This window comes from Plectrocnemia conspersa, unplaced genomic scaffold (assembly GCF_051122295.1).
Source record: "Plectrocnemia conspersa isolate PC_06_02 unplaced genomic scaffold, ASM5112229v1 ptg000008l, whole genome shotgun sequence".
NCBI classification, from domain to species: Eukaryota; Metazoa; Arthropoda; class Insecta; order Trichoptera; family Polycentropodidae; genus Plectrocnemia; species Plectrocnemia conspersa.
The window spans coordinates 10,380,190-10,397,349 of NW_028277172.1; the positions used below are offsets into that span (position 1 = coordinate 10,380,190).

The window sequence follows — 17,160 nt, forward strand, 5'->3', positions numbered from 1 at the left end:
ACTTTGGCCAGTAGTAGCCGTAATATTTTGCTCTGATGCAAATGCATAAAGTAATGAATTAACAGTTAAAATAGTTTTGCGGGTTTTTGCGGTCGGGCAACACCTGGCCCCAAACAAACGGCGCTCGTCTCAGGTCGGCGGCCGTCGGTGCGATGGTGAGATGGCGCTGGAGCGGAGGCTGCAGCGCAGCAACTCGAGCCTGGAGCTGGCGACCGAGGCGCCTCCGCTGCGCCGCGACTTCGGCAGCCACGGTTCAGTCGACAGGGCGGCCGCTACCGCCTCTCGCGACCAACGCGACGGATTCTTCGCCATGTTGCGGGAGCTGCAGCCGACGCTCGACGCTGCGCACGACCAGCGCTCGCCGGGCCCTCAGGACTTCCTGCGCGCGGCCAACAATAACGCGGGCCACCACAGCCCCAAACCGCGCTCCAAGCTGCATAAACTGTGGTCGGGATCGCAGCCTCAGCCGACGCAGCCGCAGCCCTCCGCGGCCCCGTCGGCGGCCGTCGCTCTTGCGCACTACGACTGCAAGTCCGTGACGGCCGACCTGGCTCTGGCGGCTCGCCTGCACGAGCAGCTAGCGGCCAGGAGGCGCAACACGGCCACGGGGGCTTCGGCGGCCCAGAGAGCCTCCCGGGCGGACGCCGACGCGGAAGTCGACGACGGCGACGGCAGACGCAACGACCTCGTCGACGACTGTCCTTTTTTCAGGAACGAAATCGGAGGTGAGTTTCCGTCAAATTCCTCACCTGTGACTCATGCGGAAAACATTATCTACCTTCTTAGATATAAATTATATTACTTTTATATTATTGAAAAAACAAAAATAATACAGTTGATTCATATTTGCATCATTTCAGGGTAAATGCTCTTTTGTATTTCTCACACATAACAAATGTTTAGGAATTGCAATTTTGATATTTACATCGCAAATAGGAAAAAATTCATTTATTTTTGAGTTTATTTTGCTTGGGAAATTTCAGGGAAAGGCACAGTACAGTAATCGTAACTTTATTACTATTATTTCTTTTCAAATATTCTTCTAATTCGCTGCCGTCATGCACCCTTTCAATCAAGTCGAGTAGGGTCTGTTCCATTTTTATAAATAAAAGGCATCTATATTTAAATGCATACTGATTCATATTTGAATCAACTATTATTTGTAACATAGCAACAATAAATACACATAATGTATACCTTACATCAGCGGTTTCAAACTGGGAGGCGCCAAAACTTTTTAATAAAAAAATAATTATCATACCATAATATCTAGAAATAAATAAAAGTTCACATCGTAACGTAACAGTAAAAATTCGATGAATGAATGTTTATTTTTATTTCATTTTTATACATACATATGTATTTAATTCCTATATAAAAATTATCCGGAAAACCATCATGAAGAGGCACATTTGTGGACGAACGATAATTTTATTGTTAAACTTGCCTATTTGGTTGAAATTTTTGGAAAATTGAGCGGCTTAAATAAATCAATGCAGGGATCACAAATGCATTCACTTGTTCAAAAAGACAAAATAAAAGCTTTCATTAAAAAGTTTAAATTATGGAAATCAAATTTACAAAAGAATGAGCTGGATATGTTTTCACTTTCCAAAGATTTCTGGCCCACTGCCAGTATTGAAGCAAGCAAAAATCTTTTTATCCAACTCTTGGATGGTGCTGCATTTTTCAAATTATTTCGGAGGCCTTGATTTCTCCAAGTCTTTGTAGATACAGAATCCATTGAACTACAATGAAGAAGACGAATTTGAGCTGACATCGAAAAAGAAAAATTGATAGAATTATCTAGATAGTTCACTAAAACAAAAGTTTCAAAATGAAACTATAATTCAATTTTGGATGAATCTTAGTGGAGAGTATGAATCTCTGTATTTCAAAGCAATGCAAGTGCTTCTACCGTTTGTAACGTCTTATTTATGCGAAGCGGGCTTTTCGGCACGAGCACTCTCCACATTGCCCCCAAGATTTGATAAACTTTGCGCCAATAAACAACAACATCCTTCGCATTAAATTTTGGTGCATTAGATGTAGTTTACTTAGTAATTTATTATAAAAATAAATTTACACGTTCGTATAAATTTATATAGCGAAACCTTGTTATTATTTTGTCTATTCTAGTGGTCAGATTTTTTTTAAATTAAGCTTTTATTGTTTAAAACGTGTTTATATTATTATATCTATTAAAAAAAAATTAGGGAGGCGCGAAAAAAATATTTAGGGAGGCGTAGTAGCATAAAGTTTAGAAACCGCTGCCTTACATTATAAAATTATAATTTAAAATATAATAAAGACCATAAAAAAGTATACAACACATACCTTTTAAACAGTAAACGAGTAATATCTTCTATATCAGCTAAGTAGCGAAATAACAAGAGCATCGCTCAACCCACCTCATCGGTCAAAACTGAATGATTCATATTTGAAATGTCACGTATTTGCACACACTTAATGTCTTATGATACAATTGTGTGATGCATATATGCATCACTATCAACTATAGGGCTAATAGGTTATTTCTGATAGCGACTTTACTTTTCGTATTGCTGTGCAAAAATATCATAAATTCGTTAACGATTTTTCACCTTTGCAATAATAAATAATCCATTATTTTAGAAAATTAAAAAATTACAGCTGAAAAAAGTATAATAGATATTTACAATAATATTATTCAATATGTAGTTGTTAATTTATAGATTTAGTTTATTATTTTGTTTAGTACAAAGCTGTAAGACCCTAATACAGTTTAAATGACCTGCAAATGGCTTTAAATGGTCTGAAAATATTCTTAATACGTTGACTGCCGTGTCAGCCACCGGTGGCCGACACCAAGGTATTCCAATTAGGCCGTGTCAACCACCGGTGGCCGACACGGCTTACCTAACTTTAGATTGTTATTTTGTGCTGTCGGCCCCCGCGTTCTGTATAAACTACTATTAAATTTGGCCGACAGGGCCCTTTTCTATCTTACTACGATACGGCCTTAGGATATCTTTATAGTTCTAAAAGATATATACTTATGAATGTGATATTTTGTTTGAAATAAAACTCATGCATGAAATTTATATTTAAAGTACCTTTATTGACAAATAAAAACTAACGCTATTAGTACAATAAAAAAACAAAATAAATTTAAATAAAGTTAAAACTAGAAAAATAAACTCGTTCAAAAATTAAAATCAATGTATTTTATTGAAACATTTTATATAATAATGTGGTTGAGTTTTAGTAGTAGTTTTTTTCTGTTTTTTGAACTACCAACCAAGTGCGTATCGTTTTCTAATAATTTTACATGTAAAAACGATTAAAGTTACAACATGACCGACAGTGTGGCCGACACGGCGCCATATATCATATTTTACTACTAGCGCCGCGTCGACCACTGGTGGCCGACACATAAAAAAAACACTAATTTACTCCAAAAATATCTCAAAACAAATAAAATAATTGTATTTCGACCTATTATATTAAATTAAACCTAAAAACGTTAAAATATTTTTTGGATATTTTACGAAAATCCTATTGGCAGTCAACGTGTTAAACTAACAATTTATTTTTTGTTATTAAAATAACTACTCAATTTTATGTTTTAAATTTTATATTGTCATTTGAAACTGATTTATAAAATATATTTTATATGGACTCAAATGAATGGTATATTTTAACTTCTCTAATCTATTCATCTCATAGAAAAAATCACGCACAATCTATAGATCATCATAATAGGAAATTGATATGAGAACTGTAACAATGCTAACAAAAACAATAGTTTCCATTATATTGTAATGCTTAGTACATTGCATAAATTAATGGCTTATTTACATGTTTTTATTGAGATTCCGCGTTTCTTTTGAATATATGTATATTCTGAGAGAGATCTGCTGATCCATGAAGGAAGTATTATTATATAATCATAAACAAACAAATTGTACATCTATTTTAGGCGAAGAAGAGAGGAATGTCAGTCTCAATTGGAAAACTGGACACTCGAAGCGCAGCTCGCAGAACTGTTTACCGCTCAACTCGTCCATGCATCAGCCGAGCGTCGCTTACGGCTTATCCGTCATGGAATTCCCTCAGGGACAATCACACTGGGGGCGAGGATGTCACCTCGCTCGATTGGCGAATCAACCGTCGAGATTGATAGAGTCGCAAGACCTCGGCGCTCTATATTATAGGAAATATTTTCGCGATCAAGGTATATCAATATTTCATTATAAAAATATTATTTACGTCCATCTTTGTAAATATTTTTCGTATCGTAATTGTAGAACATCAAAACTGGTTCGGCATGGATGAACAGTTGGGACCTGTTGCCATTTCTATCAAGAAAGAAAAGATCGACTCGGAAAATAATACGGAAGGATTGAACAATGGATCTCAGTGGCAATATCGTATTATTGTGCGCACCTCTGAATTGTTGACGTTGAGGGGTTCCATATTGGAAGACGCAGTGTTAAACATCAAACCTTCTAATAATAATAAATTAATAAATGCCAAAGAAGTGATAGAGTATATCGCGCCCGAAATCCAACTCTCTTGTTTGAGGTGTGTATAATGACTGCTTTATAATATAATTTATTATGATCGATGTGTAATGATTGCGTTTTATAGATTGGGTACGATGGGTTCTGCGGCCGAAGAGCAACTTCTACGTCTCGACGAACAGTGCTTGAGCCGACATTACAAAGTCGGAATTATGTATTGTCGGCAAGGGCAAGCGACCGAAGAAGACATGTATAATAATCAAGAAGCGGGACCGGCTTTCGTCGAGTTCTTGCAAATGCTCGGTCAGACCGTGCGGTTGAAAGGATTCGAACATTACAAAGCTGGCTTGGATAACAAAACCGATTCAACCGGTCTCTATTCCGTCCACACTGTTTATCAAGATTGTGAAATAATGTTCCACGTCTCCACCATGTTGCCTTACACGCCGAACAATAAACAGCAGCTGCTCAGAAAGAGACACATAGGCAACGATATAGTGACCATTGTGTTTCAAGAGCCGGGAGCTCAACGCTTTACGCCGAAGAACATCAGATCCCAATTTCAGCACGTGTTTATTGTAGTGCGAGCTGTCAATCCTTGCACTGACAACACTCACTATACGATGGCCGTGTCGAGATCCAAAGAAGTGTCTATCTTCGGTCCGCCCATATACGAGGGGTCTATGTATCCGAAAGGAAAGGCTTTCACTGAATTTTTATTAGCAAAGGTTCGTATTTTTTAGTTCATATAACACATATACGATGTATCATTTTTATGAATTATCGATTACTGTAGGTGATTAACGCTGAAAATGCTGCACACCAATCGGTCAAATTTTCGACTATGGCAACGCGAACGAGACAAGAATATCTGAAAGATTTGTCTAAAAATTACGTAACAAACACTCTTCTTGATACCGGACAAAAGTTTTGTATGTATTGTTTTTATGTTGTGATTTATTTTGTTTTTGGTTATTTAATTGTGATTAAATATATTTACAGCTTTATTTTCATCGCTACTCAAGACTGGAGCAACAAGCGGCGTTAACGGCGTTAAGTTGTTAGGAAACTCCAATTTAAACTGGACTACTTATGGTGCTTTATCTTGGTCGGTCATCGCTAGAGACGAAGGCCGAGCCGGTGCTCTCACCGAGTGCTTTTTAGGGCTATCCAGAGATACGCTCGTTTTAATAGAAGAATGCACTCGTCAAATGGTCTTCGTCACTCCGACTAAATCCATTTTAGGATGGAGCTGGTGGGGCGAGGCGGGCGGTGTCAGAATATATTACCATCGAGGCGAAAGCATCGCAATAAGAACTCGAGAAATCACCGATGCGGGAGATTTGATGCGAGCTTTAACACTAGCGGCGCCGGCGGCGACTCTTGCGATTCAATTGCAACTGCGCCGTAACAATGCCGGTCAGCTTGGCTTCCACGTCCAACCCGACGGCGTGGTCACCCAAGTGGAAACGGGCGGCGGAGCAGCTCGCGCCGGTTTGACTCAAGGAGCTAGATTAGTTGAAATTTGCACAGTCGCAGTGTGCACTCTCTCCCACGACCAGATGGTCGATTTATTAAAAACGTCCGCACCCGTCATGATGACTGTTATACCTCCGTTATCGAACGGAACGACGAGAGGCTGTTGCATCGGCGCCGAATGTCCCGGATCTAGCAGTAGAATCACTGGAGGTGGACAACTGCCCGGAAGACATAGACGGAGATACGATAGAAGCTTTTCGCCTCCTCGTTCCGGTACGAGTTCGGGATACGGCACAGGAAACTCGAGCAAAAGCTACTCTCTCCCGGAACAATGGCCTCAAGATGCATCTCTACCTATTGAAACGATATCGCATGATTATCCATCGATCATTAAATCCGATTTACTCGATACGTCGATCGCATCGCAGAGCTCGACCGTAACTTATAGACACTCTCAAGAGATTGTGAATCATAGTGAATTCAGAGGCGATAAAATTTGGTCAGACGGTCAATTAGAACGAAGCGATTACTCTCCGCGTCCTCAAGTCAATTCCGGATCCAGGAGAGGCACTCCGGCGAGCGGTCATCAATCTCCCGCTAATCAAAGCGCTGAAGCGAGACTGAAAACGCCCAGAAATAACAGACACAGCGCAGGAAGCAATAATACATTGCAAGAGAATCTGATGAAGTTGATAAATCCAGATTATGTCGAAAACAATAATGTCGTGCGAGAGGAAGGCATCTTGACGCAAGCTCGACCGGCTACGGTCATTTCCAGTACTTCCAGCGGCGGATCTCCGGCTCCTAATCCGCCGTTGCCTCTGCCCGATGCGAGGCTCATGGATTGGCCTTCTTTAGTCGATACGGCCACGAAAGCCATGTTGCAAATATGCGAAGAGCAATATCCGTCTTTGGGCGACGGCGAAGGTAGCATCGCTTCCGGTGGAGCTGAAGGATTGGATATATCGGAGACGTGGAATTCTTTGGGCGCAGGATCGGAGACATCCACGGGGACAGAGTGCTGCTCGTTACGTCGGCAGTTGAACGAACTAGAGAATAAAGTCGGCCGAGAGATGCGTGCCAGAAAAGCATTGGAAGAAGAGGTATGTGTAAATTTAAAAAATCTTTTAATTAATCCTATTGAACATAAAAATTTATTTTTAATTGCTTTAGGTGAAACGTTTAAGATTACACAATAGGAGATTACGGGAAGAAAGCGTAAGAGCAGTGCAGCAACTGCAAAGATTCACAAATTGGTTCTTCAAAACAGTGGAACGTCAGTGAGTTCATATAGTAATAGCAATGAATTGCAGTTGGCAAATATGAGATTAAAAAACATTTTTACGTAAAAAAGTTATTACATGGCCAATTATTAATTTTTCATGAATTTATTTATGTTACCATGTAATTATTATAAATGATAATCTGGTGGATTGTAATCAAAGTTAGAATTGAACATATTTTATATATAATCTGTATGATAAAAGAGAGATTAGTTTTATGTTTATAAAGGAAACAATATGCATGTGATTCATATTCTAACAAAAGTATTATTTTTGAATTCTTAGTGTCAGTAATTTTGAACTCTGTATTAAAATTAATTCAAATCAAAGACTGATTTATGTGGTTCTATCAATTTTTGTGCTGAACGTTAATTGCTTTATGAACATTTTTTACATTCGGGACTGAATTATAATATTATTCATAGACGTATTCCGGTGATGTATTAATATATTTAAATGTAATTTGAGCGCTTTAAAAACAATGTCACGCATTGTTGTAAAACGTCCGATAGTTATTGCCGTAGTATAAATAAATGTAATTACACGGATAATCTCAGTTAATATTCCGTCCAAATTTATGGAACGATATTGACAAAGATCGTGATTAAATATATATAATAAGCTTTTTATGTAATTTTTTTAAACATATTTTACAAATTAAGTGTTTACAATGATTTTTTTATACACATTATTAGCTTGTAAAATTGTTCATTTTATACAAAATTATTGTTGATTTAAAAAATATGTCGATTGAGACATTTTCATTCCAAAAATTGTCTTGTTGTATATCATATATGAACGTTTATTATGGAAACAATGTGTATATTTACTTATTACATATTTATAATATTTTTATCACTTTTTCTCATCAAGGAGATAGGTGTTTGTTGAATTTAAAATTTGTAACGGTATGGTATAAGTGCCAAAACATTGTTGTATTGTTTATGTTACGTGTATCTAACATTTGTTCAAACTTATCTATAAAAATGTTTTTGTTGTCTACTCGTAATTTATACGTCATATTGTATATTTAAGATGTTTTCAATTTATTACAAACTTTATAAACTATAAATTTTCGCTATTACCTAATGTGCTACATTTATTCTTGCATCTAATAAATTTGTAAATGTTTAATATTAAGATGCCATACTGAAATTACACATTTACTTCTGAAAGAACAAATTAATATTTATAAAGAAGGCCTTTTCTGTAGTTTTAAATATGTTTATGATAAAAATGCCTTATTTTTGAAAAAGTAGTTATTACTTATATATTGAACGAAAATATGTGTTTATATTTCTAGTAATCATTCCAAATAATGTCGAGTGGTAAATGTTTATTTATGTACAAATGTGTTTGTTTATTTTTTGTATATTTAGGATACTTTGAAGCTATTAACGAAAGTGCTTTTTTATTTATCATTAATTAAATGTTAATTCTATATAATTTGACACATCAATTGTTGATTATAAATTAATTTTTATATAATTGTTTATATATATATATACATAATCTACTTTACTATCAATCGTCTTCGATACAATTCTAATGTTCAGATTTCTTTTTTTATATTAAAATATCAGTTTATAATGTAAAATAGTTAATAACGAACCAAAGAAAGTATCAATGTATAATTAAAATTTAAGTATTATGATCATCGAGGGACGTTGTTTATTATAATGTCTTCCATAATGTATATTTGTAATCAGCATTTAATTGTCTTATGGAGGCCTTAATTTAACTGAAAAATGTCACAATCTGAATCGTTTAGTTGATAAGATTTTTTTATATAATATTAAACATTATATTATTTATTTTTTATTAAAATATTTGAAAAAATACTCAATATTTATTTTAATATATTTTCAGTCACAATCATAATAAGGTTATTACAAGGTAATATTATGATTTTCTTTGACCTTGGATTGCTATATTTGACATGATGCATCACATACATTGAAAGAACTTTCTTATTTTAATTGTCTGAATTAATTTTCGATCTTTTTTTATCAACAACAACTGACACAGAGCATGCATATTTCACTTTATCGTCTTCTCTGTGAACGTCTGTGTGTCTACTCCTTATAGATGTTTAAAAGGACAGATAACGCTTAAAGGCACGCTAAAGTCGTGTCCACAAATAACCTTATTACCATTCAAGTAAATATTTCCCCGACTATTTTATCTTTAGTGTTTTGTCAGGGATGTCATTTCAAAATTTTACAGAGGAGGACAAAAGCTAGCCAGTCGGTGGTCGTTTTTTAATATTACCATTTAATAAAGATTCAAAGTATTTCATTAAATAATATACGTTTTTCTGGCCAAATTCAATGGGGAGAAAATGTCCCCACCTGCCCTCCCCAAATGACGTCCTGTATGGTGTGTTACAAATAGATGTATTTTGTTACATTCTCCATTGGAACTTCGTCTACTTAGCAACTCGAGTCGAATGTCTTGTGTTTGCATATTCTCTTAAATTTCGTTCTGTTAGCGTTTATTTTTAGACCGTATAATGCTATACTGTACTCAACGCTAATGCTAGACCTCTTGCCGCTACATAATGTCAATTACAGGAAACAATAAAAGCTAGCAAATTTAAATAAAAAAATATCTGGCGACGGATGGCAATTAGATACAGATTGAGCCGCTGCAGTAGTATTTTATTAAAAAGTATATAGTTTACATAGTTATTACAATATATAGTTTACCAGTGCACGAAGCAGCACCGGCCGTTGTGAGTCCGCCAAAGTTCGCCAAGAGAATGCCTACGTCGCGATAATGTTACCAGAATCCCAGAAAGTTCTAGCTACAATGAAACCTAAATATATAAATGGCCTGAATGGCCCCCCACAAATACAGTTGTCTTTACTCTTATATTATCTCCACTGGTTGCTGCAATTTTCAATATCTAATCCTGAATTTTTTTAGTCCAAAATTGTTGATGCCAGTCCAAATCCTGATGTAATATGTACTTCTAGAAATCTTATGTACTAGATAAATGTACATTATTGAAATCCGTAGCAAACGACCACTTTACCTTGAAATAACGAAAGAGAGATTTACCATACAACAAACGGGTTGTCGTCAACACTATATATACAAATCGTGCAGAACACTAGTATTACACAATAACCACAAACATTCAAAAGCCACTAATAATCACCCATTATCATAGCATAAGAAACACGGATCTTGTTGGTTCCTGCTCGCATGCCAGAGATATATATGGCCCTGCATCAAATGCCATTATATATTATTACTTCTCTAACAAAGGCCGTCCGTTTGCTCAATACTGTGCATCGAGATATTGACATTTTCTCTTAATACTTCCTTAATAAGTTGAAACAAATCGTAGTAGCATAATTTTGATACGTAAATGCACGCAGTCTTGGATCCAGATTTATGCGATAGTTTTATTTTCAAGAAATATTTTTTTAATGTGCAATAAATAGTGTTAATTTTACTTTCTCTGAATCTACACTCGCGTTGGAATCCACTTATTTTTCCTAATAGTTTTGTATAAGCTGCTAGTTTAATTTTCCGATATGGTAGTACTTGCTTTTATTCTGACACAGACAAGACTCGTTTTTATCTATTTTTATAAATAAAAAAGAGATTACAGTACAAATGACGAATCGCTTACATGTGCATAGCTTAAACTAAACCGTCAGTTAAGTTGAAAAATATAGAATTTATCAGTTTTAAGTGACAGTTTTAATTGTTCAGTCAAAACTGTCCGCTTTAAATGACTGCCTGTAACCCCTTTTAAGCAAGCAATAGATGCTTGTAACTTCTTTGTGCTGTATATTATTACTGTATCTATTAAAAACGAATGTTGCTATTTTCCCCTTCAATATTAATTTCTTAAAATCATTCTAACCAGCATAGAGTAGATGTAAAGATTGTGCACCGCGGCAAATTTTAATATAAAACTAATCAGCTAAAAATTGTTTTTAAATATACTATTTTTAGTTTTAATTTGTATAGATCAGCACTATGGGGTAAAGTTATTTTATTTAACGGCTCTTTTTCACTGGCATCTTATTTATTTTTCAACACAATTTTTTTTATTGGCCAAAAGACAGCAATGTGTGTGTTTTTCATTACTGGCAGCACTGGCGTAGCTTGGCGTGAGATGTCAAGCCGGCTAGTGACTTTTCTATAAAATTGGCTTAGGAAATCAGTTTTTCATTCTTAATGCAAACATATGTGACAAATAAAACGATTTAGTCCGAAGTACTGCAATAATTGGCCATAATGGCCGACGTGCGTGACATTTTGGCTCTGGAAGCTCCTCCAGTGCCGGAAACCACAAAAGAGTCCATTCTATCAGCGGACAAGCTCAGAAAGCGACATGGGACGGTTAAGGCGGTCAAAAGACCTGAAGGCATGCACAGGGAAGTGTTTGCACTTTTGTATAACGATAATATGGAAGCTCCTCCTTTGATGCCCACAGATGTCGGTGAGAATAAGGATTGTTTGTGTTAATATTATATTAATCCTTGAATATAATCATATATATTTATTGATTTTAGACATTAATTATAAGCAGATGAAAGCTCGTTTGGGTATAAAGCAAACCAGAAGGTGGGCATGGACAGCTTTCACAAATCCGGCTCGGACGGACGGAGCTGTTTTTCATCATTGGCGTAGAGTGTGCGATGAACAACGAGAATACCCATTTGCAAAATTTAACAAGGTTTGTAAACAATTTATATTGTTAGGATTGTTTCTTTGTTTCAATGTCATAAACATTCACCTATTATTTATCGCTTTTATGACGCAAGAATACATTTTGATTTGCCTTTGAACTTTATTTTACTTTAACCACTTAACATGCGGGTGTTTTTTTTGCAAAGTGTTCCAAAAAAATCATATCTTTTAATTGGAAATTATCACAGTAAATAATTATATATAAATGGGAAAAATAAAAAAAAATAAAAAATTTATATTTTTTGCTAAATTTATATTTTAAAATTACATATACAGGTATTTCTTTCAGTGTTCAAAAAAAAATATTATCTTTACCATTTCTTAAAAATCGCAAACAATAATAAAATAATGGAATGAACTCAATAATAAACAATGGACGTAAGGAAATAAAGATATCTTACATAAGGAAATAAAGACCGCGTGTAAAGTGGCTAAGAAATCAAAAATGGACAGTATTCAAAATCAAAAAAATTACGTTACTTTTTAGATTATTCTCTCTCAACAAAGCCGATAATCCATTAGCATGATCCAATATAGCTGGAGCTACATCACTTCCAGAGGAGAACAAAAAACAATTCCTCTTCAATTGCACGTAAACTTTTGTAGCAAACAAATATCAGCTGGGAATAACTACTTACGTCCGTAGTCTCATAAAGAGCTAAATAAAAAAATATTTAGTTTATTTTATTGAAGAAATTATTTGTTCCCTCACATTTTCTGCTAAAATAGAAATTCTTTTTTTACAACTTTTGCAGACAAAAGCACCAAATTAAATTCTATGGCTTCTTTCTGACCACACTTTAACTCTACCATTTTCAATTAAATCGTCACCAATAGTACCTATTTGGTTTCTTGTTTCTGGCAATCAACCAAGCCACTTCAAAGCTAGCTTTTGATGCTGAACGTCAATCGAATGTATCTCTTATCTTGTTGTCCAGTCTTTGTGTTTTGACAGAAATTTACAAAGTATTTCCGCAGGTTGGAAGATAAATGTGGGCGTAAATTATCCAAGTGTTTCTTCAACAGACTATTTTTTTTTAAATTCCGCAGTCAACATTTTCAAACAGACAACACACTATTTGTGTAAACTATAATTGAGGAACTCTTCCTGGTATACTTTTTTTCTTATTGATGCCATCTGATGATAAAAGAAGTGAACAAAGCAAATCTTACCCTTCAGCACATCGTGAAATAAAAGAAACCTCCACATGTACGTCAGTACTGTATAATCGTTGCAAATATTTTTTTCAAATAAAAAAAAGTATAACTTTCTAGAAAGTATTTTAATTTGATTTATGATAGAAAAAAATATTTTTTTAAGATAAATTAAATTTCACTCACTTATAAATAATGATTCTGCAAAGACGATTATGGCTGCTAAACTGTTATATATCGTCGAAGGTGAGTCAAATAATAACAGAGTGAATTTCACTGGTGAGAATTCAACTAGTAATAATTTATTTCGCAAAGTGAACTGCTGTTATAGTTTGTTGTTTCGAGTAAATTGAAGCGTACTAGCGATTGCTTCCAGAATTTAGATTTTTGAAGGCGTAGACAAAATGGAATGATCTTTGATAGTCGTTAAGATTGGTCCATGACGGCTATTTTATAAAGTTGGTATCGCTTAAAGCAGATCCCGCATGATTAGAGACAATGCATTTTGGAATTGAATTGTCTGTTGCAAAAAAAAACAAAACTAGAGTTATTTGCATCATAATATTAGCAGAAAGGGCATACCCATCGTTACATGAATGGACCGAAACAAGTGTGAAAAAAATTCTCAAAAATATAAACAATAGGAACGACTCTTTGTGATTTAGTATGCCGCCGCTAAAGAAAAAGTTTAATTGCATTTTTGCAACGTCGACATATTCATTGGTTCGACAGAAATAAGGAACAATTCAAATATTAGAAGTTGCAAAAAAATAAAAGTGGTCTTTTGTTGATTTTGTAGTTTTAAAAAAATATTTTTGCAAATTTATATTTTTAAATGAAGGAATGTTCATTACCCCCAAAAATTTCATTTTTACTCCATTTGAGGTAATTTACTTCAGTTAGCTGACCACTGCATTATAGCATAGAAAAAGTGACGCTTCAAATACAATAGTCGATAAACAACTAAAATGTAATGCCTTTAATCTGGCATCTAAAATTGTCCCAAAACTGTCTTCTATTAGTCGTTTCAAATAAAAATCTTCAATACTGACAATATGTATTTCTTTCTGTAACATAACTTTATTATTTTTAATATTACAGAAAGTATCAGTTCCGAGTTATACGGAAGCCGAGTATTTATCTCATCTCAAAAGCGATGACTGGTCCAAAGCGGAGACGGATCATTTATTAGAATTAGCAAAGAGATTTGATCTAAGGTTTTTCGTTATTGCCGATCGTTGGGATCGTGCCGCATTCAGAAATCGTGCGATCGAAGACCTAAAAGAACGATACTATCATATTTGCGGTGTATTGAGCAAGGTTTGTATATTTAATACAATTTCATATTAATCATGATTTTATGCTTATTTAAAAAAAATATGTTATTAGGTCAAAGGAAACGGATGGTATGGCCATAATTTAGGCGTTTATCACAATGAGCGTAGGACGTTTATTTTCGATGCAGAACACGAGCGAAAGCGTAAAGAACAATTGCGACGATTGTTTGATCGGACTCAAGAACAGGTATTTCTCACCTTGTAATTTGACTTATTTTTAAATATATACTTACGTATTAACTTATATAGATCGATGAGGAACAATCGTTGGTGAACGAACTGAAGAAGATTGAAGCTCGTAAAAAGGAACGCGAACGCAAGACCCAAGACCTTCAAAAGCTTATTTCTCAAGCGGATAGCGGTAGAGTTTCCGTCGGTGGTTCAGGAATGGAGCCTTCGAATGTCATAAGTCCTAACACGGGTGGTTCTAACACTCATGGAGGTTCTTCATCGTCTTCGAGGCGACACGATAGAAAGCTTCATAAGAAGAAAGTACAGTCACATTCGAGACCAATCAAAAGTTCCGACGTCATTGTAAGATTATGTTTTTTATATAGATATTATTTATAGAATATGATTAATCAATATTTATTTAATTTAGAGTATGGAAGGTGCTGGTATACGATTCCCAGAAGCAAGAGGATCAGGTGTTTGGTTGCGTTCTCAACGTATGAAATTGCCTCCTGGAGTGGGTCAAAAGAAAGCTAAAGCTATCGATCAAGCTTTACAATCACTCAACATCAGTAATATTTTTATTATCATATAGGAGATGGACTTGATTTAATAAAAAGAGTGTACCTACAGCTCTTATAGAAAATTTTTTTTTGCATTGAATCCTGCAATTCTCCACGCCATCTTCAATATAAATTTTAATTTAATTCATAATGTTATTATTATCTTAGGTTCTAATCCGCCACCTACTCCGGAAATTTGTCAACAGTTTAACGATTTAAGATCAGAGATATCGTTGGCAATTGAGCTCAAGACTGCTTTGGCTTCTTGCGAATTTGAACTGCAAGCTTTGAGGCACCAATACGAGGCTCTAAGCCCTGGAAAGGTACGTGAATCAAATTCAAAATCATTTTGCAACTCAATATAATTTATTTTATATCATTTTTTTCTTATAGAGTTTATCAATTCCTGCTTCAATTTCAACTAACGAATTGGAAACTAAACCGAATAGCGAAATAATAGACGTCGTCGGTTCACCTGGTACTCCAGCGATCAATTAATCTTTTATTGTGTTTTAAAATACTTCTTATTTTATATGTATCAAAATTCGAATCGAATAAAACAATTAAACCTTGCAAAACCCATTTATTAAATAAATTAAAAATAGTTTATCTCAGCTCTCTATAAATAATTGATTTTCAGTGATTTTCATTTATAACAATACCTTTTTTCTAATATAAATAAATTAGATATAAAAATAATACTCATTTACAATATACAATTTTAAGCATATATGTTATAATTAATAATAGCTGCCTTTTCGGAAACAAAATAATAAATAAAGCGATTCAGATAGTCAATAACAATCGTCTACAAAATAAATTACTAAAATTGAAGACATTCGAATACTGTTATTGGAATGATGTGCTTAAAACGAATATGTTATATAGGAGTAGTACAAGCTTTTTAAAGCAACATAGTAAAGATACGAAAGACAGTGCGTAGTGTGGTCTTGCGTCGTATTATAAAAAACTTATATATACTTAATTTAATTTATATACAATTATTTATACATTCTCTTGGTAGTTTCCGAATTCATATTGTGATCTACGAGATATTTTTTCTTTATATATGAAGATTTAATATCATTATTTTTGTATAAATATATATGAGTAAAAAGTATTTATAGCGCCAGCCACTTACACTATATATACATTATAATCAGCTGTCTTTATTTGTGATTTATTATATACATATCTATTGTAGTTTTTAAAGAGTATCAAAAAAATAATTTATCGTAGATGCACAATATCTCCTCTTATTTAAAAAGTAAGCTTAAATATATATTAGTTGATACATAAAATTCAAGCTTAATTTTTAAATAATTTTCCAATATACATTCATATAACCTAATCTTAAATATATACAGGACGTCCCAAAAGTTCGACTCTATAACAGAACATAGTGTACTTTAAAAACAAATGCATCAATATTAATCGACTTCTGAGACGTTCTGAATATTTATATTATTAATATATAATTTAATACATCAATTTGATGACTAGAATACATGAGGATAGTTCAACAAGATTCAGTTGGGTATATAAATATTAATTAAATTAATTGTCCTAAAATCAATTTGGCCGACGTCGAATAAATAATTGCGTTTTTAACCCAAGTACTCGATTATCTCGTTGAAAACTTCTTCCTCATCCTTCCTGAGGAGGGCTTCAAGGCACGCTTTGAAGTAATCGGATGAAAAGCATTTTTGTCTGTAAATACAAAGTATCGATTAGTATATGCATATCTTATATCATCATAGATAGAAATATTGTGCGATCAGATCTGGACAGAAGTTAGCTGTGAAAGAATAGTTAGCAGTAGAAACGAAGTTAGTTAGTTTTGAGTAGTCGAAGTGTTAGAATTTATAATAAAACAGGTTCAGATGATAGGATAGGATAGTCTTAGGTCAAAAAGTAAAAGATAAAATAGGAGCGATAAGTGGAAGAAATAATA

The 17,160-nt window shown here is 34.3% G+C and overlaps 3 protein-coding genes across 7 annotated transcripts in view; 2 read left to right on the forward strand and 1 right to left on the reverse strand.

The window, feature by feature from the left end:
- The first annotated feature begins 88 nt into the window (after positions 1-88).
- On the forward strand, positions 89-7,417 carry LOC148232940 (signal-induced proliferation-associated 1-like protein 1). Its single transcript, XM_088189126.1, has 7 exons — positions 89-725; positions 3,962-4,216; positions 4,290-4,566; positions 4,633-5,233; positions 5,302-5,437; positions 5,508-7,087; positions 7,158-7,417. The coding sequence occupies exons 1-7, from the start codon at positions 161-163 to the stop codon at positions 7,266-7,268; spliced, it is 3,525 nt and encodes a 1,174-aa protein (XP_088045252.1). The 5' UTR covers positions 89-160; the 3' UTR covers positions 7,269-7,417.
- Positions 7,418-11,369: 3,952 nt separating this feature from the next.
- On the forward strand, positions 11,370-15,784 carry DMAP1 (DNA methyltransferase 1 associated protein 1). The gene is made up of 8 exons (XM_088189130.1): positions 11,370-11,729; positions 11,803-11,966; positions 14,237-14,455; positions 14,525-14,659; positions 14,722-15,006; positions 15,074-15,215; positions 15,375-15,529; positions 15,600-15,784. Exons 1-8 carry the CDS (start codon positions 11,525-11,527, stop codon positions 15,702-15,704), a joined length of 1,410 nt encoding a protein of 469 aa, XP_088045256.1. The 5' UTR covers positions 11,370-11,524; the 3' UTR covers positions 15,705-15,784.
- ITP (ion transport peptide) overlaps positions 15,774-17,160 on the reverse strand; it is a 47,198-nt gene continuing 45,811 nt past the window's right edge. For 4 of the 5 annotated variants that reach the window (XM_088189133.1, XM_088189136.1, XM_088189135.1 and 1 more), the window contains one exon: positions 16,779-16,916. The gene's annotated coding sequence lies outside the window, so the exon portion shown is untranslated. Of the gene's footprint in view, positions 16,917-17,160 lie in introns of all 5 variants that reach the window. The other variant, XM_088189132.1, reaches the window with a different exon arrangement.

Excerpts from the sequence above, each read along its gene's own strand:
- LOC148232940 (XM_088189126.1), top strand. The coding sequence starts at position 161 with ATGGCGCTGGAGCGGAGGCTGCAGCGCAGCAACTCGAGCCTGGAGCTG. Across the intron at positions 4,217-4,289 it reads GAAATATTTTCGCGATCAAG|AACATCAAAACTGGTTCGGC; the intron begins GTATATCAATAT and ends TCGTAATTGTAG. Across the intron at positions 5,438-5,507 it reads TGATACCGGACAAAAGTTTT|CTTTATTTTCATCGCTACTC; the intron begins GTATGTATTGTT and ends ATATATTTACAG.
- DMAP1 (XM_088189130.1), top strand. The coding sequence starts at position 11,525 with ATGGCCGACGTGCGTGACATTTTGGCTCTGGAAGCTCCTCCAGTGCCG. Across the intron at positions 11,730-11,802 it reads TTTGATGCCCACAGATGTCG|ACATTAATTATAAGCAGATG; the intron begins GTGAGAATAAGG and ends TATTGATTTTAG. Across the intron at positions 15,007-15,073 it reads TCAAAAGTTCCGACGTCATT|AGTATGGAAGGTGCTGGTAT; the intron begins GTAAGATTATGT and ends TATTTAATTTAG.